Source organism: Malaclemys terrapin, chromosome 13, assembly GCF_027887155.1.
Source record: "Malaclemys terrapin pileata isolate rMalTer1 chromosome 13, rMalTer1.hap1, whole genome shotgun sequence".
Lineage (NCBI taxonomy): Eukaryota > Metazoa > Chordata > Testudines > Emydidae > Malaclemys > Malaclemys terrapin.
In genome coordinates this window covers 25,761,555-25,783,202 of record NC_071517.1, presented here as the reverse complement: position 1 = coordinate 25,783,202, position 21,648 = coordinate 25,761,555, and the positions used below count along the sequence as shown (strand labels likewise).

General features: G+C 51.8%; 1 protein-coding gene across 8 annotated transcripts in view; it reads right to left on the bottom strand.

Annotated features, from left to right (window-relative positions):
• MYOCD (myocardin) overlaps nt 1-21,648 on the bottom strand; it is a 95,110-nt gene that overhangs the window by 3,332 nt on the left and 70,130 nt on the right. For 4 of the 8 annotated variants that reach the window (XM_054048062.1, XM_054048067.1, XM_054048064.1 and 1 more), the window contains 6 exons: nt 19,682-19,807; nt 14,095-14,342; nt 13,363-13,516; nt 11,066-12,019; nt 4,509-4,622; nt 2,206-2,263 (listed from right to left, as the gene is read on the bottom strand). In XM_054048062.1, the coding sequence (XP_053904037.1) occupies nt 2,206-2,263; nt 4,509-4,622; nt 11,066-12,019; nt 13,363-13,516; nt 14,095-14,342; nt 19,682-19,807 (1,654 nt within the window). The remainder of the gene's footprint in view (nt 1-2,205; nt 2,264-4,508; nt 4,623-11,065; nt 12,020-13,362; nt 13,517-14,094; nt 14,343-19,681; nt 19,808-21,648) is intronic. The other 4 variants (XM_054048063.1, XM_054048065.1, XM_054048066.1 and 1 more) reach the window with 4 other exon arrangements.

Here is a 21,648-nt window from a genome sequence, read left to right as displayed (position 1 = left end):
CCCAACTGACTCTCACGCTTGGGGTGACTCAAGATCAGAATGTTGCTCTGACCCTTTGTAAACAGGACACCTGGGTCCTTGGCTTTCTTGGAAAATCACCCCAAAACCCAACATGGCCTGGTTTGTCCATGTCATACAGAACCCTGCTAGTACCAGCCCTCAACTGCTCAGCTTTCAAAGTCACCACGAGGCCTACTCATGGAACGCTATAATCAGCAATGCCTGAGAACACAGAGACAGCCCCTCTAAGGAGCGAGTGACAGGAGATGCTTTTAAAGCTTGATTACCTAGTATGAAAGCCAACTGACAGCTAAGCATCAATGATGCTTTCCCGATAGGCACTGGCATATGGACAGGGTACAGACAATGGCCTTATAGGCCATCATCAGAGCAGATAATGCCTCTTCGTAGCTCATATGTGTGGGCAAGGGGCATAATCAGTGTTCCCCAAAGGCATGGGCCTAGGCAATGCTTTGCCTAGACATGGCCGTGGTAAATGAGTGTGGGGAATGGGCACTGTGTGACACAAAAGCCATTAGTGGTCACTACTCTGTGTCAGCAATGCCTGACAGAGTCCTTGCAACCAGCACATGGATGGCATAGTATTTATCTCTAAAGACAGTCATATGAGGTATCAAATGAAAGCTTATATTCTACTGGTCAGCATAAGCATCATGAGATGTCTGTACAGGTGTTCTTCAAGAAGTTGTATGTATGTGCTAAAAATAGGTTTACACTAGGTAACCAGGCAGAGCTGATAACTGAGGTTCTCCCAGACAAAGGAATGTTGCTTTACCTGGCTGCACAGGTCTCAGATGTAAAGCAAGCCTAAGTCAACGGGAATTATATTTGCATCTGAGGCAAACGGGACGAACATATTAACAGGCTAAGAAAGCTGCATGGCTTCAGCTCCCCAGAGAGGAAACAGCAGAAGAGAAGACCTTTATCTGGGGGCACACTTCCAAAGGATACAATGCCAAGGCTTACTGGACTGTAAGAAGGGTGCCTCCCTTTGTTGAGCAAAAAGAACAGCACTTTTTGTATCCATGAAAGCTGGATCCTGGCCCTGGTGGCTGGTGATACTGAGAGGTTGCTTTAGGTAAACTGCTTATCTGAGACCAAGATTTTCACCTGCTAAAGTTATGTTTGTCTCTCAGAAGTGTGTGTTACACTCTGTTTTATTTGTAACCATTTCTGTTTTCATTATCCTTCTTTATATCATTGAAATCTCTATCTTTCTTAATAAACTTCTCTTTGTTAGATCGTATGAGGAACTCTGGGCTGTAATATTAAGCAAAGCGTGAATTCTTAGTTGGAGATAGCAAACTTGGTATAATTTCTGTGAGTGGCCAATGGCAGGGGCTGGGTGTTCCAGGGGAATGCTTTCTGAGGGGGCTCAGGAACTGCGGAGCAACAAGTGTTACCTGTAAGGCAAAGTAAGGGCTGACAGAGCCCTGAGAAGTTTGTCTGGGATGGCTAGCCACTTAGCACCAGCAAATCTCTCTCTAGCTGGAGCAGAGGGGTCACACAGTAACTAACAGCTCTGGGCCCCCTAAGAAGGCATCACAGTATCATTGTTCTTCATGGGAAATGGGCACAGACAGAGCTCTCTAGGGAACGGGCGTGGGCGGTGCTCTCTCTCTAGGGAATGGGCGCGGGCATTGCTCTCTCTAGGGAAGGGGCACGGGCGGTGCTCTCTCTCTAGGGAAGGGGCACGGCAGTGCTCTCTCTCTAGGGAACGGGTGTGGGCGGTGCTCTCTCTCTAGGGAAGGGGCGCAGGCGATGTGCTCTCCAGGGTACAGGCACAGGTGTTTCTCTTTCTCCAGGGAACAGGCCCAAGTGTTTCTCTCTCTCCAGGGAACGCAGGTGGTGCTCTCTCTCTAGGGAATGGCTGATAACCACAGGACAGGCTCTCCACAGGAAGGTGGTTACAGTAACGCACATGGGGATTTGTTAAAATCAAAGCTCCCCAGCAGTGGTGGACATGTGCAGGGCACCTCCAGAGCACTGCTCCACTTGTGTAATGGAAAACAAATCTTTAAAACCAGCCTCAGCCATTCCTTCCTCAGGGAAAGCCGCTGCAAGATGGCAGCCTCAAAGAAGGCAGCTCCAATGGGGCTCTCGTGGTCCCATGTTCATCACCATGGCGCTGAGCATGCTTTTCCAGCAAGGGCACTGTGTGTAAGGTATCAAATCTCTGCCTACCTCCACTCTCAATCAGCACATCCAGGAGCTCGTCCATTTGCTGACTTCGAGTCATCTGCTGCAGCAAAACACCACAAGAGGAGAGCAGGGGGTTAGAAGCGGTTTCTCAGGCCACGGGCCAGAGCACAAGATGCAGCTTTGCTAGTCCTAGAGTGCTGGAAAGGTGAGATTCTCCATGCAGTGTGGATGTGCTTGGCTCCCGATTTCCTAATTTGCTGTGGCTAGTGAGCAATAAGCTGGTTTCTGTCCCCTCCCTGCAGGTAGAACTGAGCTCATAGGCTCCATGGTCACTGCACAGCCACCTTTGACAACCATTTAAATCAGCCTCTGCTTTGCACCTGGGCTTCAGGAGCCTGAGGACCAAGTTGGGTGCACACAGCCTCCTTGGGACTCTTGTGCCCAGCACACCCAGTGCTTGCCCCAGCAAGATGCCTGCTCCCCTATGCCCTCATCCCTCTGCTGGCCAGCTGAGCCTTGCTGACGAAATGCACTTTCCCTGTTGTTTCCTTTGATTTAAATACAAAACAACTCCTCGTCCCCCAGCCATTATGTGCCAATATTTAGTGCTATCCAATGGCCCACGTGGGATGAGTTTGATGGTCTCAGTCTAGTTACCAATGGAACAACTATCCACCATCACAGCTGGCACTAAGTGGCACCCTGTTTGCAGTCTCATGCGATGCGAGGGATGAAATGGACTATGGAGACTGAGCTACCCTCTCCACCTCAGGCATAAGGCTGAGGCACTCTGGCAGGGGGCAGAGCAGGCCAAGCTTGTATTTGCTCTGGGTCTAACTACAGAAGCCAAGGTTTTCCAAAGTGACTAGTGATTTGGTCTGCCCAAGTTGGGACACTTCAAAGGGGCCAAGTTTCCAAAGTTTCCCCTCCTCCCCCCTTGGAGCTCACATCCATTTGAGGTGTCTCAACTTATGCACCAAAAACTGGAGCTCCGTGTATCACTAGCCCCTTCTGCTCTGCTTGACCAGGGCCTCAGTCCGCAGGGCTGTCAGCCTAGCACCTTTCACCAGCACAGTATTCAAATAAAATCAAGTCTGATGCTTTTCTGTCACATTGAGACAATAGTTAGCAGCTAACGCCTGGATGCACAACAGGCATTAAGCAGCTAAGGCCCAGTTTCTGGACCACTGCGATGCACAAAACTCCAGCTGCTCCCAAAGGTGCCTACGGTTACTCAGCACCTAACAGTATGCAGTAAAAGTTCCCTAGTGCCTGTGTTCCTGCCGCTGGGCATGTGCACCTGCCCCCCGGTGGGCATCCGGATGCTGATCTCCCATCTATGTCCTGGGGCAAATTCACAAACTGGGGGAAGAGAGGTGCTTGGCCGCCTAAGTCACATGCAGGACCCAATCTGACAAGCACGCTCAGAAGCTACCCACCTCTACCCAAAGGCACCAACTTCTCCTGGTGCCGGTGGGTGCTCGTGCCCCCCCCGCCCCACCTTGACTCTGCCCCCATTCCAACCTCTTCCCCCAAATCCCTGCCCCAACTCCGCCACTTCCCTGCCCCTATTGGACTCCTTCCCCAAATCCCTGCCCTGGCCCCACCTCTTCCCCTGAGTGGGCCGCGTTCCCGCTTCTCCCCCCACAGCTTGTTATGCCGCGAAACAGCTGTGTGAGGCAAGTGCTGGGAGAAGCAGGGACAGCACACAGACGGAGGTGAGCTGGGGCGGGGAGCTTGGCTGCAGAGCACCCTCCAATTTCCCCCGTGGGTGCTCCAGCCCTGGAGCACCCATGGAGTTGGCGCCTATGCCTCTACCACTCGGGCCCTCAGGTGAGTTCATACAAAAGAGGAGCTTTCCACATCCCTGGTAAGGCCCCTAACCACTAGGCTAACAGTTCTGGGGTTATTCTTGTTCTCCTTCCCTCTGGGATCCTTGCTGACAGCACAGGCACCTACTGCCAAGACAGTGTTTGCACCTACCTCTGACTACGTACCCCGTCATTGGTCTCTCCCACTGGCTAGCTCATGCCTAGTATGCTGGCTTTTGTGGATTGGAGTCTAAAGCTCCTCACTCCCCCATTCAATGGACAGGGAGTGTGGGCATCCAACTCAGGCTTTGTGGATCACAGTGATCTCCTAGGCACCTAACATCTTTTGTGCACTTAGGCCTAAAATGTCAATTCAAGCTATTTCTCATACACATCAAATGTGCCTGCTTCACTCACAGACCAGGCGATGTGCTGTAATTGCCACAGTCACTAGTTCCATACAACTCAACCAAAACAGAACAAGATCAAAATGGTAAAACCTATTCCTGTAGAAAATAAAAACCATGCAGTTACCTGCTTCACTGCATCCGCATAGGATGGAGGCTGCTTTACCTCCGAGAGGGCTGGGCTTGACTTACAAAAACTTGGGGATGGAATAGAAAACTTTTGACCTGCCTGCGTAGCCATCTGCGTGGGGGAAATATAGGGAAATGTAATCAATCCACAGGCAAAAGGTTATGCTCCTCTCTGCCTTTCTTTCTACCTTTATTTGGGGCCCAAGCCGCCTCTCACCCCAGTGTAAACCAGAAGTAACTCCACTGGAGTCAATGGTATTACACCAGTGCCAAATCAGACTAAGTGAGGGAAAAATCAAGCCTGTGGGCAGGACAGATGGATTCAGGAGACTAGTTATGAGTTCCCCTAGCTATGAGGAAACCATTCAGGTCTGTACACACAGTTCCTGTGCATTTTAACATGAGGTGACCCTGAGCAGTTTGTCTTTCAGCACCCGCATTCAGCTCAGCTCTGAATGTCCCTACACCAGAACAAGAGGAAGAGCAAAAACAGGCAAAATAATATGCTGGTGAAAAATATTGGCCAAACATAGACAGCAAGGTCCCAAAGATACCGCGTTACTGGTGGGTGAACCCACCTCCTCTGCCCTTATCCCTCCTCTCACACTTCAGCAGCCCTGGCTGATCCTGACCAGATCTTATGCTAATTAGTGTGATGCTTGTTTTTTGACACCCAACCCAAATTCTGTTGTATGACTCACTTGTCTGAATCACTGGACAATGCTCCAGCTAGGAGATGCAGTAACCCCACCACTCATCTCTACTGCCCCTTGTCAAAGGGTCTCTAGAGGCACAGTGGGTCAATACTCTGGACCTTCTCTGAAGATCTGGTTTACATGGGTTAGCACATCCTTGCAAAACTGTCATACGTGACCCCTCAGCCTGAAATCTCTTGCCCTTCACTTCTGATGATCATGGAAAAACTGATTCTGTTTTAAATGTCCCAATTACTTGCCCTAAGTAAGTGGTGAGAAGAATATTGTGAGACTGGATTAAGCCACAAGGGAATGACTTGCACGGGTCTTATCCTGCACTCTTTCTAATCCCACCCATTTCACCACTCCAGAAAACAGACACAGAGCATTTACAGAACCAGTGGTATCTCCTGCTTAGAAAGGGCTCACACACTGGCCTAGCAGGAATCTTGCAACTCAAAGATGAGTTTCTTGGCAGAGGTTCTGAGGGAAACTTGCTAGAACACCTGCTCATTTTGTACTGGGTTCTTGCCAGTGAATGTGACTGGGTAGCATTCTGCGGCCTGTTATGCAGCAGGCCAGACAACACCAGAATGGTCCCTTCCGGCCTTAAAGTCTATGAATCTGTGAAAAGATTAGCTACCAACCCCCTCCCTCCAGATAACAAATTCCTTTCCCTTTCCTTCTACTTCGCTCCAAGACTGCTCTGCCCCTGCTGGCTGGCCCCGTCTCCCCTGTTCCCATGGTGTTATCATGGCAAGGTGCAGCATGACTGTGGCAGGCAGTGTTATTTCTGGGAGTGTTGATTAGTGTGGGAGTGATGCACACATATCCCAGCAGCAGCAGCTGGAGCTCCTTCTTCACCAGGATTCTCAGTGACCCATCAACACCGCAACTGGGAACCCAGAGGAATGGCTCAGATCCATGTCACAGAGAGCACAGGTCATTAGTGCTGCTCTGTCATACACACCCTCCTCAGGTGAGGACCCCCGGCACTGGTGTGACATCCCAGCTGGAGATCTGAGAGGCAGCCCCAGCTGGGAAGGACTCACGCCAAGCAGAGTTAGGCTCAGAACCTTCCCAATGGCCTCGCTCTCATCGGGGCAGAGGAGGGGGTTGCTGTGGAACAGGGAGCTCAGAAAACAGAAGAGCTGCCCTGATTACATTGTTTATAGGTGGGCCTGGGTTATGGTGTCTGATTTTTAGCCACGTGAAGAGAATGTGACCAGAGACTGGAACTGCAGAGGTAGGGTGAAGTGCCCCCCATGGCACCCCATATGCAGCTTCAGCCTCTCTCCACCCACAATGCCAAATGCTGTCAATCGGAAATTTTGGGCTTGCAAATGTTCCACGCCCCCAAACGCTGACATCTGCACATGCAGTTCAGGAGAGTCAGACACTCCTAATTCACACACACAGCTGGGCATGCAGAGCTGACCCGAGTGCAAATACAGGAGGCCCTAAAATACAGGCGATGATTAGAGCCCACTTTGGAAATTAAAATGGTGACACTGTGCCCCTGCTCCCTGTGCCATGACCCTGCTGCTCCCTGCGGCACAACCCAGCCCCCTGTGCCATTCCCCCTGCTGCTCCCCATGGTACAACCCAGCCCCCTGTGCCATTCCCCCTGCTGCTCCCCATGGTACAACCCAGCTCCCTGTGCCATTCCCCCTGCTGCTCCCCATGGTACAACCCAGCCACCTGTGCCATGACCCTGCTGCTCCCCATGATACAACCCAGCTCCCTGCTCCCTGTGGTACAATCCTGTGTGATGGAGCTACAAAGAAGAGGATTACAACTCCCATCAGCTCACTCCCCACTGCATATCCCCTCCCCCAGGCCAGGTAAGGGAACAGAGCTGTGTGTGGAACAGGCTGTGACTGCTGGACATCACAGCTGGGTGCAAGACTGTGTGGACTGTATATGGAGCGACAGCAGCTGGGCAGGGAGCCAGTGCAGAGTGGCCCAATGAGAGACACTAACTAAGCCTGGCTTGGTAACCTCCAAATGCTTATTTGCTGAAATAGAGACTGGACTGGAGAGGGCACCCCAGGCACGAGGCTTGAAAAGCCCCACGCACACACTGCTATTGCTTAGTTTGAACTGTAACAGTTTAAGCCTCTGTACCTGGGTATTTACAACCTCGCCCCTTCCCTGCCAGCCTAGTAAAACCCTTTCCCTTAGCCACATGCCTGAGTGGGTATGTGACCTTCCAAGGCTGGGCTACAAGGCCTAGCTGCTGAAGCATCTATAGTGTTTGTCTTCAAGCTGACAGGCTACTGGCACGCTAGGAGTTTCGGGTATAGAGGAACCCCAATAATTACACCTACTCCCTGGGCTGCGACTCTGTTGCTCTCCACAGTACAACCCCGCTCCCTGTGCCACCCCACAATACTGCCCCGCTCCTGCTGCCTGTGTCACCTCCTATATTACCCCTCTCCCACTGCCTGTGTCACACCCGCCAGTACCCATCTCCCACTGCTTGTGCTACCACCAAAATTAATGCCCCCTCCTGCGCCCTGTTTCACCCACTAGTCTCCTGTTCCCTTTGCAACCTGCATAGTTTCTCCCTCCCACTGCCAGTCACTCCCAGTGCCCTGCTCCCAGAGTCATCCCCCAGAGTGCCCTGCTTCCCTGCCTGTCACCCCAGAATGACCCTTCCCCTCCCTGTGTCACCTCCACAGCGCCCTCTCCCCCCTGCCTGTCACCCCCAGAGTGCCCCCTCCCTGGCTAAGTCACCCCCACAGCGCACCCTCCCCCTGCTTGTGCCACCGCCACTGGACCCCTCCCCCTGGCTGTGTCACCGCCACAACTTCCCCCTCCCCTGCCTGTCACCCCCACAGGGCCTCATGGGTGGCATGTAATGGAGGCTGGGGGAGGCTAAGCCTCCCCAAACCTGCGCTAATGCTTCCTGCCATGGCCCTGGGGCTAGGACCCAGCAGGCCTCAGAGCTCCTCTGGCCGGCCAAGGCTTGGAGTGGCTTGGGCAGGCAGGTCAGCGCTCAGGGCGGTTTGGGCAGATGGGAAGAGACTTGGTGTGGCTTGGGTGGGCAGGTTGGCACTCGGGGCGGGGCAGGCCAGCCATCTGGGACTCCTCTGGCCCCGGTGGGCGAGAGTGAGGGGGCCTTGGGCAGATGGGGCAGGACAGGGGCCTAGTCTCCCTGAACCGGGGGAGGGGTCACACGCCACTCATGCAGAGCCCCCTCCCCCTGCCTGTGTCACCCTCATAGCTTCCCCCTCCCCCATGCCTGCCACCCCCACAGGGTCCCCTTCCCTGAGTTTGTCACACCCACAGCTTCCCCCTCCCCCACCCATCAACCCCACAGGCCCCCTCCCCTGCCAGCATTACTCCCACAGTGGCCCTCCCACCTGAGTCACTCCACAGCACCCCCTGCCCCATGTCACCCCCACAGTGCCCCTCCCCCCACCCCGTGTCACTCCCACAGCAGTCCCAGCTCTTGCACTGTTTTTGCTGTTATAGGATTGGCTGTATAGGAGCCATCTGTGATGAGACAAGAAGCTCCAACTTCCTGGCAATTTTAGCATGCTGATTGGCTGCCTGCCCCATCAGCCCACCTTCTGGGGGTGAGCAACCAATCAGATCTGCTGCAGGCAGCGCTCCCCGCCCCCAGCAGCCAGAGCCGTTCTCACAGGAGGGGAGGGGGAGATAAAGAACCCAGCTGCTCCAGGTGGTCCCACCCCCTTCTGCCTCTCCCCCTGTGAGCAACAGAGAAGGGACGGTTCCTCTTCCCCTCCCCCTGCCTTGCAGCTTCCGCCTGGGCCAGGGAAGAGGGGGTTGAGGGGCACCTGGAAGTCCCCAGCCTGGAACAGGGAGAGAGGACCCTGCTGCAGCCCCCAGGCCTGGGAGGGGGAAGAGCCGTAGGAGGAGCAGAGAGGGACTGAAGTCTGGGTTGGGGCTGTTGGGGGTGGGGAGCATTCATTGCTGGGCAGGGACTGGCAGTGTAGGGTGAGAGCTCCTGCAGCAGGGGCCAAAACCTGCTCCCCAGTGCAGCTGGGGGCACTGGCAGCACTGATTGTCACCCCCGCCCCCCAGGAATGGCAGGGGGGGCGCACAACACACGACAAACCAAATACACAGCGTCAGCGCTATGAACGGCTCAGGGGTTGGGGCTGACTCATGATCTCTGATCCCTGGAGGTCAGCAATGGTGTGCAGTCTCCCCTGACAGAGCTGGTGCTGGGTATAAGCTGATTAAGCAATTGCTTAGGGCCCCAAGCAGCTCAACGGCCCCCCTATTTGCTTTTTTTATATGTGTTGTGTAGGTGGTCCCCCAAAATATTCCTGCTTAGGGCCCCCAGGATTTGGATAAGCAATCCCCAAAGCAACCGTACTGCCTGTGCCCCCGGATTCCCAGAGCGGCTCTCCTCTTCCTGTGCTGTACTGCTGCTGCCCATGTTGCTCTTGTGATTTTGTTCCTAACTGTCCCTCGATCGTGAGCAGCTCTGTGAACACATCCAGTGTCACCAGGGTCTTGGCAAACTCACTGAAGCTGGTCACTGCATGTGCTCAGGATTTGGCCCTTCCAGCTACTCTGACCTCAGCCTGTGTGGTGGAGGCACCGAGGAGGCAGCTTGCATGGAGTGGTGGCTGTGTCTGGGCACACCCTGTGCAGCACACTCAGGCTCTTGGGTGATGTGCTCTCCCTGGCACTCCTGCTGCTCTCTCCAAGGAAGTCAGTATGCCGGCTGGCCCAGGTTGGAGAGAGGCACACAGGACTCCTGACCTGTGGCACTGCTTTTTCTAGAGTCACAAAGATGCAGCCTACAACTTGGTGAGGGGAGACGGAGCAGATGCTACTCCACTCACCACTGCCCTACTTTGAGCATGCTAGCCCTGTTTGCTCCTGGGATGGAACCCTTGGCTCTGCCTGGAGAACTCCCATTTGCAAATGCGCTTTGAGCCTGGGCTCCCATGCCGCAAGCCAAAGACTGTTCTGTGAGTGCCCGAGCTGCAGGGGAAAGCCCAGTCTGTTTTGTGAGGCCCTGTCGTGCTCACATGGGCCAGTTTACAATTCTGCCAGAGTGATACATTTTAGGGGCAGCTGCACTTCCTGCTTCCAGGCAGGACAGGGAGCAAGGATGTGGAAGTGCTGCAGGACAGGCTGTTCCTCTAGTGTTCCAGGGTTGTCAGAGCCAGAGCACATTGGAGAGCTCATGGAATGGCCTGTGCCCAACCTCATTCCCAGGTCAGAGAGATTTGGACAAGCAACCCCCAAAGCAACCTTTAATACCAGTTTTCAGAGTAGCAGCCGTGTTAGTCTGTATCCGCAAAAAGAACAGGAGTACTTGTGGCACCTTAGAGACTAATTTCAGAGTAACAGCCGTGTTAGTCTGTATCCGCAAAAAGAAGAACAGGAGTACTTGTGGCACCTTAGAGACTAACAAATTTATTAGAGCATAAGCTTTCGTGGACTACAGCCCACTTCTTCGGATGCATATAGAATGGAACATATAATGAGGAGATATATATACACACATACATACATACTCTGTATGTGTGTATATATATCTCCTCATTATATGTTCCATTCTATATGCATCCGAAGAAGTGGGCTGTAGTCCACGAAAGCTTATGCTCTAATAAATTTGTTAGTCTCTAAGGTGCCACAAGTACTCCTGTTCTTCTTTTTTCTTAGAGACTAACAAATTTATTAGAGCATAAGCTTTCGTGGACTACAGCCCACTGCATCCGAAGAAGTGGGCTGTAGTCCACGAAAGCTTATGCTCTAATAAATTTGTTAGTCTCTAAGGTGCCACAAGTACTCCTGTTCTTTTTAATACCAGTGCAATCTCCATCGAGATAGGACAGAATGGCATTAGCCTTGTGCATTCCCCACTTACCGGTGCTGGGCGAAGTCGATTGCTGGCCTGTGGGGAAACACTGCGCCCTTCTCCCTGAGAGCCAGGGGACACAGAGAGAAGGTAATGGCTGTTAGGGGATGGTGGCAGACTGATATGCTGTGGGCTCTTTGCAGTCCCAAGTGGAGAATGCTGTGGAGAGCACTGTGGGCTTAGAAACGTGGAGGAGGTGATGGTGCTCTGGCCCGCTGACTCCATGCAAAGGCTGTTTACAATGTGAGGCAGCTGCGGCGTCCCACAGTTACTTAGTTTATCCAAGCTGTTAGCTTGGGCTTTCAAGGCAGTTTGTTTTGATGAGAATGGACAGCTGGATACTGTGTTTTCTTGCTTGATGGGGACACCGAAGAAATGCTGGGTGGGTGGCTGCTTCTCCTCCAAGCCATTGTTCCTTTTTCGCTTCTGGAGTTGCATCCGCAGCTCTTCCACCTGTCTCTGCTCTTGTTGCAGCTTCCACGTCAGTTCATTGATAACCTTCTGCTTTTCCACCAGCATCTTGTCTTTCTCTGTGTCGATCCCTTCCAGTTCCAACTGGATGCTCCCTCCATTCATGCTGCCCATTAGGCTTTCTTCAGCACTGCCATGCACAGGGGATGGTTGGAGACCAAACTGTGGAGAAGTCATTGGTCCATCGTTGAATGTGTCTGGTAAAGAGCCACTGACGGAAAGGTCAGAGGATGCTGGGGAGATGGGTGGGGAGGAGCTGGTGCTGCCAAACTGATAGAAGCTGCTGGATAGCATGCTGGCCGAGGGCTGTGACTGGTAGTTGGACAGCGTGTTTGTTGGGGTGACTGGAAAGGTGACCGTTGTTATTTCATTGAAGTTTGGCACCACACTGCCACTGCAGTCCTGGAAGGGCCGCAGACGTTCCATCAGTGCCGTTTTCGTACCGGATACGGGGAGGCCTCTTATTCGCAGCTGCTGCCTCAGTTCTGACACCTAGAAGCAGAGCCAGCCATTTAATGATAGTCACTTCCAGCACCTCCCCTCACTGTCATACTCCTTATACACTTGTGGGGAAATACCCTGCTGTGAATATTTCCCCCAGGGAGCGTTCTCCTGGCCTCCTGCCTGATGGGACTGAGCCGCACCCCTCACTACTACTCAAAGTCACTAGAAGCACCATGCACAGCCTAACAGCCTCATTGTATCCCAGCAGAGGAAATACATTCTTCCTTCCAGCAGCCAGAGCTGCTATAAGTGGAGAGCCGGAGCTGTGAATGGATAATATGGATAGCAGTGCAGTAATTCTCATGGAACACAGGCTGACACCATGGGGCTTGGTGTCCCTGCTAGCAGCTGGCCCTCCTATAGAGGTTTATGAGTCTGCTACTGGCCATGAGCTAGCTAACAGGCTAGTTAGCTAACAGAAGTTCATGCTTTTAGATCCATATGGCTCAGGTTCAGGCATCCCAGATGACTCAGCCAGGACTTCATTACACACATGCTCCACTTGCTTTAATCCTTATTCATGTCTCTGAATAATAAGGATTACTTTACACATCCCTGGTTCCGCAAGAGATTGGTCTGGGACTTTAATCATGTTTGAGTTTAAGTAACAAAACCTGAAAGAATTGTGTGTGTAAATGACCCACATCAATCAATAATGATCCACATCAATCAATATATTTATGCCTGTATCTGTAATTTTCACTCCATGCATCTGAAGAAGTGTGTTTTTATCCATGAAAGCTTATGCCCAAATAAATCTGTTAGTCTTTAAGGTGCCACTGGACTCCTCATTGTTTTATCAATCTAGTGTGAGTCTTTATTCCCCTCCCTTTCCCTCAGGGGCTGGTCTATATAAGAGTTAGTGACTCAGCAACAGCTTCTAGCTACAGGACTAGTCCTTAAGTTCAGGCAGTGAGAGCTCATGCTTTTCAAATCAGAAGTTCCTGGATTTGTTCACAGACAGCTCCTCAAGGAGTTATCACTTTGGGTTCTCCTGCAAACATTTTGCACAGCTCTGACCATCTGCCTCAATCTGATGGCAATTAGGGGATTCCTGCACAGCAGCAATAGCATGTTCTCTAGTACCATTGCATCATTTGTCTCATGACACATCAGAGCACTTTGTGAAACATAAAGGCACTTAGCACTTCTCCATGCCTTATATATTTTGCTGCATTCGCTTGCTCTATAACATGCAAGTTTAGGTTCCTGCCAGCTCATCACTATTACCTTGGGATGCCTGATAGACTTCAAAGCATTTTCATTGTAAGGCATGGTGTCGCTAGATACTATTACTGTTAACAAACGATTAATGGGAGATTTGCACTCACTTTCAGATCATCCAGGTTGGAAGGGAGAGGGCCTGGTTTGATAGAAGATACACAGGTCTGTCCGGAAAAAGTGGTTTTCACTGGAGAAAGGGGTATGTTGGTGACTGGAGTTGATGAAGAGTTTGAACTTTTGACCATTTGCTCACTTGGTTGCCTGAAATGACAAAGGAGAGGTTTTTGGTAATAATGTCCAGTTTTTGCCACATTTACTAATAGAAAATGGGACTTACTTATGGAAGGGTGGCCAAAGAACAGCCCCTGCCCATCCAAAATATGATTTAACTTCTTCATCATAGCTGCTTTCTTCTTCACTTTAGAGGGGTGACCTAAGGTCCCAGTATATAATGCTCCATCTAGACGTGATTGTAAAGAACATTGGAGACACTATAGCAGGGCATGGGGAGCCCCAGGAAGGAGAACAGCAAGAGCCTTCAGAGTTCATGGGCCTGGGCTGCAGAGGGAGGACTGGGGATGCTTATCTTTCCTTGTCCATTTTCAGGGGGGATCAAAGGAGGTCTTATGTGGCTGTCATCCCTCTCTGGCCAGTCAGAATATGGCTTTGGATGTGACCAGGGCTACATTTTCAAACTGTGCTCCCAGATCCCTGCTATGCTGCACCAACAGGCACACAAGCATAGAAGAGGGACCTGCAGGAGAGCTTAGAAAGCCCCCCAAAACATCTAAGCCTCAGACTACTGTGCAGACATTGTTCTTTACAGGCTGCTGACTCACTTGTGCTGTGCTTGGTGGATTCCAGGGTAGCTGAAGTGCTGCTGCTGCTGCTGCTGGCTGAGGATTTGTAGCTGCAGGAAGAGCTGCTGCTGTTGGAGGAGTCTAGCATAGGCTGAATCCATGGGCGGAGGAGACTTCTCTGCTTTCTGGTCAGGCGGAATGTACTGGTGATACTTCAGCTTCTTCACCTTTGGCTTGGTGTCCTTGGGCTTTTTGTGGCGGTTCTTGCTATCACTGGATGATTTTGACTGCGTGTCATACAGAGAAAAGAACAGGGGTTATCTGAGAAATCAGGTCCTGAGCTGGAGTTGGCTAAGCGATGACATTCACATTTATGAATTTAGAGACCTAGAACCAGAGGATGGGCATGTCCGTATTCCTGAGGGCATTCTGCACCAAAAATTTAAAAATTCTGCACCAAAAAAATTAAAAATTATGTGCACATTATTTTAAAATTCTGCAAGTTTTATTTGTCAATAAAAAAATGCAGAGGCTCCAGCATGGCAGTGAGGAGCACAGGCCACTGGCTGCACGAAGGTGGGAGATCACTCTGCAGCCCCCCCACCCCCGGGACACGGACACAGTGGTGAGGCTACACCTGACCCTGATGCAACACAAGGCCTGGGCCTGCCCCAGAAACACCCTGGGTCCCTGCCCCTCTGCGCCAGGTGCACGAGGTGTGGAGGGCAGGTAGGCTCAACCAGGCAGGATCCAAGCATGTAGGGACTCAGTGGGGGGGGTCTAAGTGTAGTGGGATCTGGATGCACAGAGGCTCGTTGGGGGGGGGCTCCAGGTGCAGGGGCAATGGGACTCTGCAGGGGGTTCCAGGTGAAGGTGGTTGGGGCTCAGTGGAGGAGTCTGGGTGTGGGGAAGTGGGACTTGGTGGGGTGGAGGTCTGGGTGCAGCTAGTTGGGGGTCTAGATGTGGGGGCTAAGGGTGGTGCAGAGATTGGGGCATCATGGTGGGGGTTTGAGTGGAGGGAGCTCAGTGGGTGGTGGTCTGAGTGCAGGGGTGGGGGTCCAGAGGCAGGGGGTTTGCGTGAAGAGGGGCTCCAGATGCAGGGGTTGAGGTGGGGCTTGGGTATGGAGGGCTAGGGAAGTTCTGGATGTACATGGTAAGGCTTGGCAGGGGGATCTGGGTATGGGAGGTCCAGATGCACGGGGGTTGGGTGGATGGGGGAGCAGCTGCCCCAGTGACCCCACCCCCCACAGTTGAGGAGTGATGGGGGCAGGATGCAGGGGAGGATGCTGAGCTTCCTGCAGCTGGGGGAGGTTTCTGGGCCTGGGTCTGAAACAGCCCCAGACACTCCTTGCAGGGGAAGAGGAAGTCCTGTCCTCTCCTGCCTCCAGCCCAGCCGGGACTAGCAGCTGATCCCGGCTCAGGGTAGAAGCCACTGGCTGGGGTGTCCCCAGCCCCGCGGTGATTTACCTCTCTGCCAGCTGCTCCGGGTGTGTGAAATGATGTACCTACTGTGCTAGGGAGTGGTGCGTGACTGTGCTTGCAGCTTCCCTGTCAGAAAGTCATTTTTTCTGCAGGAAAGCAAAGAAATCTGTGGGGGATATGAATTCTGCGCATCTGCAGTGGTGCAGAATTCCTCCACGAATAATGTCCTGAGCTCATCACTGTCACCTGATCCTAATGATGAGCCCCAAGATGTCCTTCCCCTCCATGGCTCTGCCTACATGCCAAAGCCCCAAATCTGGAGACCACTCCTGTCTCTAAGTGACAATCACTAAAGTGACATACCTGCTCCCAGTCACACCAGATGTACCAATAGTATACAAGGAGCTTCCCTTTTATGTTGAATTTTACATTCCTAGTTTGTATTCTTTTCCCTCTCTGTGTAGCTGGTGGGGCTATCTAATACTCAGAACCTAGAGAATTGCCCACATTGAGACTATGTCAGAATTCAATATCCAGGGCCTCTCGCAGGGCACAATTCTACTCCTTGACCCTCATGGTAGCTCTTAAATGGGATCCACTGGGGAGTTCTATTCATGCAGGGAGAGCAGCACACCAGACCTGTGGTCTCCTGAGCAGAGCAGGACAATAATTGGGGTTTTCACTCTTTTGATTTTAATTCTTCCATTAAAAAATCCCAGTGTGCAATTACCTAGATCATTAAAGTCAATGGAAAATGCAGGGCCGCCCAGAGGATTCAGGGAGCCTGGGGCAAAGCAATTTCGGGGGCCCCTTCCATAAAAAAAAGTTGCAATACTATAGAATACTATAGTCTCGTGGGGGCCCCTGCGGGGCCCGGGGCAAATTGCCCCACTTACCCCCTCCCGGGGGGCCCTGGGAAAATGAGGGGACTTGCAGCAAACTAAGCAGAGATAGGCCCCATTGTCTTTCCTGAATGAGCAAACAAGCTTTATACCAGGCCTTGCAGTCACTTGGGCATTGAGGATTACAGGCTGACTTATAGACTGAATTAGTGCATTTCATTGTACTATAGAGCAGTGGTCTCCAAAGTGGGGTGCGCAAGAGGATCCTTCGGGGTGCGCAGCAGGAGGAGCGCCGCCGGAGCAGCGCCGCTTTTTTTTTTTCCCCTTCAGCAGTTCGGCCGGGAGGCCGAGCAGCTTTTTTTTTTTTTTTTTTGCTTCGACAGTTTGGCTGGAAACAGGGTGTGTGTGCTCAAAATTTTTTACTGATGGGGTGCGCGATCAAAAAAGTTTGGAGACCACTGCTATAGATAACACGTGCACCAAGGACCTGGTTAACTTTTACTAAGTTGCATTCCTCTGGTTAAAGTTCTGCTCTCAGGTCAGCATGGCAGAGTGTGACTCTGATATTCTGCTTCCTTTCCATTCCTGGACCTCCCAGTCGGTGTCCACTAATCATGTTGCATTGGGAGATCTGCCCGTGCATGACAGCAGAATAGAATTGAGAGTGTCAGAGGAGGTATTATGACTTAATAACATCCTCTCTTCTCACAGCTGTTTGTTCAAAAGGCTTAATTCCTGCTCAGAGATACTGGGTGGGTGAGGCAATATTTTTTATTGGACCAACTTCTGTTGGTGAAAGAGACAAGCTTTTGAGCTACACAGAGCTCTTTTTCATGTCTAATCTAATATCTTGGGACTGACATGGCTACAGCAACATTGCATAAATCCTGCTCAGTGAGGCACCCAAAGCTGCTCTCTCTAAAGCAACTAAAATCCTCATCTGAGGTCAGTCCTCTTACTCATCTACTCATTTACATTGATTAGCCTAATTCAGTGTACTGCCAGGGGACTAAGAAGTCACACACTACACACTGTGCTCCTCTGAATGCGAGGAGCCCAGCCCTCTAATGCACTGTATTGAACTCCTTTGTGTGACCCTGAGGCTTGGCATGCTGATAACTCTAATAAAACAATGACCATGATATTGAGATCCCAGCGTGAAGGGGTGAGTGGTCTTTCATGTCCTGGGCAGTGGGAACAGGGAGAGTGTTCATGCAAACTTTTCCAGGTGATCCCTGCCTGGGAACAAGCTAAGCAAAGACTCAGTCCAGACAAGACAGAGGTGGTTCTAATTGGTAGCATCTGGAGAGAATCTCAGGATTGATGGTCTGGATGGAGGAGCACTGTACATCTTTTATCCTTATGTGAGGTTCACCATGTAGAGCACTTCTGGAGCAGGGATTTCTCCTACACTCCCAGCTGGTGGAGGTGATCAGAAGGACATGTTTATGGTTGATGTGGTGATGGTGGCTGCTATCTCTGTAGACTAGATCACTGCAGTCCCTTCAGCATGGGGGTCCCCACAAAGACCACTCAGAACCTTGTCCTGGTGCAGAATGTGGCTGCCTGCTTTCTTGGTATTGCTGGGCATAATAAGCACTTTCTGCCTGCTGTTCAGAGCCCACATGGATTTCTGCTCACTTCTGGGTGCCATTCAGGGTATTGGCATTGATCTTTAAAGCCCACCTGCCCAGAACCTCACTTTCAATTCTCCCCCTACACCCTTCTCTTCAATCAGCCTCCCGTCTCTTCTGCTCATCAAGAGTCTTCACATCGTCACGCTAGGAGCTGCTGGCCCGTGTCCTGCCTTGCATTTGTTTCCTTGTCAAGCTTTTCAGGACAGGGACCAAGCCAGTCTGTCCCATGGCCTGGGTCCTAGCTGCTTCCTCCCTCTGCACTGGCTCAGAAGCCACAAACAGATAATGCACTCTCATTTACGGAGCCAAGAGTTGCATATCTGGAGGCTGGGTGGGGACAGAGCGTTTTCTGGGGTTTGCCAGCTCCTGAAGTGTCAGACTGAGTCTCTATGGGTATGTCTGCAGTGCACAAGCCCCTTTCCACCCCCCTACAAATCAGTCTGACTTGGTCAGCAAGTACCTGGCTTCTAGGACCCTGTTGGAGATGGGTCAGAGCCTGAGTCCCGCTGAGAGACAGGGTCCAGCAGTTGTAAACCCAGATTTAAAATGCAGCGTGGACGCTCAAGCATGGGCTTGGAAACACCAAGCCCATAAGCCCGGATCCCACAGACTAGGTTTTGTGTGCAGAGTAGACACACCCAAGGGGGCCCTACCGAAAGGACTACAACTATAATGGCTACCAGAGCTTTCTGACCCCATTTCCCAGCATGCATTGAGCTGGGGTGGGGACAGAAGGAACCCTGGTGGGCCAAGAGGGAGACTTCTGCATGAGGTGATCTGGACCAAGCAGTCCATGAAGCAATAACAAGTGGACAAGGGACATAGCCCCTAGCAGGGGACAGCCTGACTCAGAGAAATAGCTGAAGTTTGGTTTTGGTTTGGAAGCTGGGTGTCCCTGCTGAGCTGCCATTCCTCCCACAGGGCATTCTGGCTCTGCTGTGAGATCTATCTGCATGGATCTGACAGCTCCAGCCCTGCAGTGACAGCATCCTGCAAAGAGGTCTGGCCTGGCTACCGAGAGCCAGCTGAGACCCCAGGAGGATCCCAGGCCAGGGAGCAGTGAGCCTGGTAGGATTGGGAGAGGGTCCTGCCCCTCCTAGGAGTGAAAAATAAAATCAGAGGACTTTTATTTAAGCCAGCCAGTGCCACAATGCTGCAGGTGCTCCGCCTCGGGACTCAGCCTTGGCATACTATCTGCCTGAGATGGTGCCAGGGAGGGAGCCAGAGCGGGGGAGGAGTTGGGAGTTTGTTATTCTGTTATTTTGGGAGTGTCATTCCTTTGCATGACCTAGTGAGGAGTCACCACGGGTGGAGACACCAGGTGCCAGAAAAGAACCCAGGATCCAGCGCACGTGAGTAGAGGGGAGAAGCTACTCCTAATATTAGTGATAGCAAGCACCAGAGAGAAGGGAGGAGGTGTAAGCCACACCTTGCAGGAGAGGCTATCTATCTATCTATCTATCTATCTATCTATCTATCTATCATGACTGTAATATTCTACGATTGTGTGAAATGTGCATTAGTATCAAAATCCCCTCTTCCTGTGGACAGCAGCACTTTCTGAAGAGGCACATATGTGCCTATGCAGCCTTGGGGCAGGGTTTCGTTACTGTGGGTTGAAACTGGCTCCTAAAGTGCATTAAGAAAATGTAGCTAAACTTTAATCAGCAAAACTCAGCTAGCCGTGTTGTCTTTCTTTGCAAGGCGACGGGGTAGATACGTTACCTTCACCACTGCAGGCACCGGGAGGGGTGGGCTCTGCTGGCCGTTCACCTGCTTTGGGCTTTCACACTGGCTGTTTTGCACTGATGTCAGGTCAGTCACGTTGTTTTCAGAGCTGTGGGAATGATCCTGGAATCAAGAATCAGTCACCATTAGCGTGTGGCACCTAATGTCCAGGAGTATAGGAAGCAGCATTAAGAAACCTTATCATGTGTGGGAAAACTTTCCCTCTCTAGTCATGGAGCCAGCACCCTAAGTGGGCGTGAGCCTCCCAGCGGTCTGTGACTGATTGGCACGGTGTTGATGGGGATCCTTCTAAACATGCACTGGCTGCCTTCCTCAGGGCAGAGCATGTGTGGGCTGCAGCAATGGCTCTGCAGCCTCTGGAGTTATCACATCTAAGGTGGGGATATTCTTCGAGTCAGGGATATCATTTCCAGCTCGGGTAGACATACTCACACTAGCTCGCCAGAAACCAAAGTGTAGCCGCGGCAGTGGAAGTGGTGGGAGGGGCTAGCCACCCTGAGTATGTACCTAGTATCTCAGACGGGTCATACTCGGGTTGGCTCGTCCTTCCTCTACCCGGGCCGCTGCTGCTACGCTGCTATTGTTAGCTCTGTAGCTGCCTCCAAGCTACCATGGGTATCACACCTCCAGCTTGCGGTGTAGCCAGACCTGAAGCACTGAACCTGATGGGTAGGCAGAGGCCCTTGGTCCCGCACTAATGAAAGTGTTGCTGCACAGCCACCAGTTACCTCCAGTACTCCTCGTACCAGGAGTGAGCTCTAAGCCTGGATCTCACCTCTGAGGGTGGTGTCTCCTTGGGCACTCCAATTCTCTGCCCATGCTCCAGCCTTGGGAGTAAGGGAGAGCATGGACGAGGTTTTAGACCTCCCCTGCTCGGTGTCAAACCCCATTCACTACCCACACGCACCAGGGCTAGTCTGTACATGGGCAGCTGTTGGTGTCACGGCACCAGCAATTAAACACTCCAGCACCATGAGAACCGACGGATTCTGTTCCTCGGGACTATTTACATCACCCAAGCCACCAAAACACAGTTTGCAAAGATGCCTCTGTCAAACAGAGGAAACAAATTAAGACACAGGATGAAATCTTGCTCCTAACTGGAGCCCTGCAGTCATCGCTCTCATGGGATATCCCACAAGGCAGCTCACATGTGCAGTTGTATCCATCTTCTCCTAGAAGTTTGTTTGAAATACAGTGATTTCTCAGTGCAAGTCAGAGAAAACCTTCCTGATGCCCTGGTTTGGTTTCATCAGGCCGATACAATTAGACAAACCAAATGTACAATCATTTGGCTACCTGCCATAAGTGCTTGGAAAATTGAGGTACCCGATACTAAGTACGCTGTGTAACAAAGACATTGGAATGGAGAAGAGTTGCCTAGCCAAGAATCCATCACTGGCAGGTTAACAATTGCTCAGGATCTTTTGCAGAACACCCCAGTGCTCCCTGGGACTACCAGAGGCTGATATCCCCCTCCTTTCCCCTGCCTGCAGCCTGTGCACTCAGAGTGGGTCCTGCCCAGGGATCTTGCACTAGCCCATGCTTAACAAGTGGATTTAAAGAGAAAGCACGTTTGTTTTTTCGGGATCCTGAGTCTGGGTCCCCATTTGTCTCATTAAGTCCCTGTCAGATCAAATTCCCTGGGAACCCTGGGCAAGACTCATGGAATTGTCAGCTGCGGGCTGCCCTTTCCCCATGGAGGTTGACAGGGGATGCATGCACATAACATGGCCTGCAGCTTCATCCCCAGAGCAGCTGCTGATCCTCCTTCCCAGGCAGCAGCGCTCTGTGTGGCTCCCAGGGTGGCTTGCAGTCCCCCATTTTCACGGCATTGATCACCTTCAAAGGTATTAATTACTGTTAAATACTGGGGAGATGCTGGGGAAGGAAAGGCCTCCCCGCAGAGCCATGTGCACAGCCACTACCTCAGACTGCAGTTA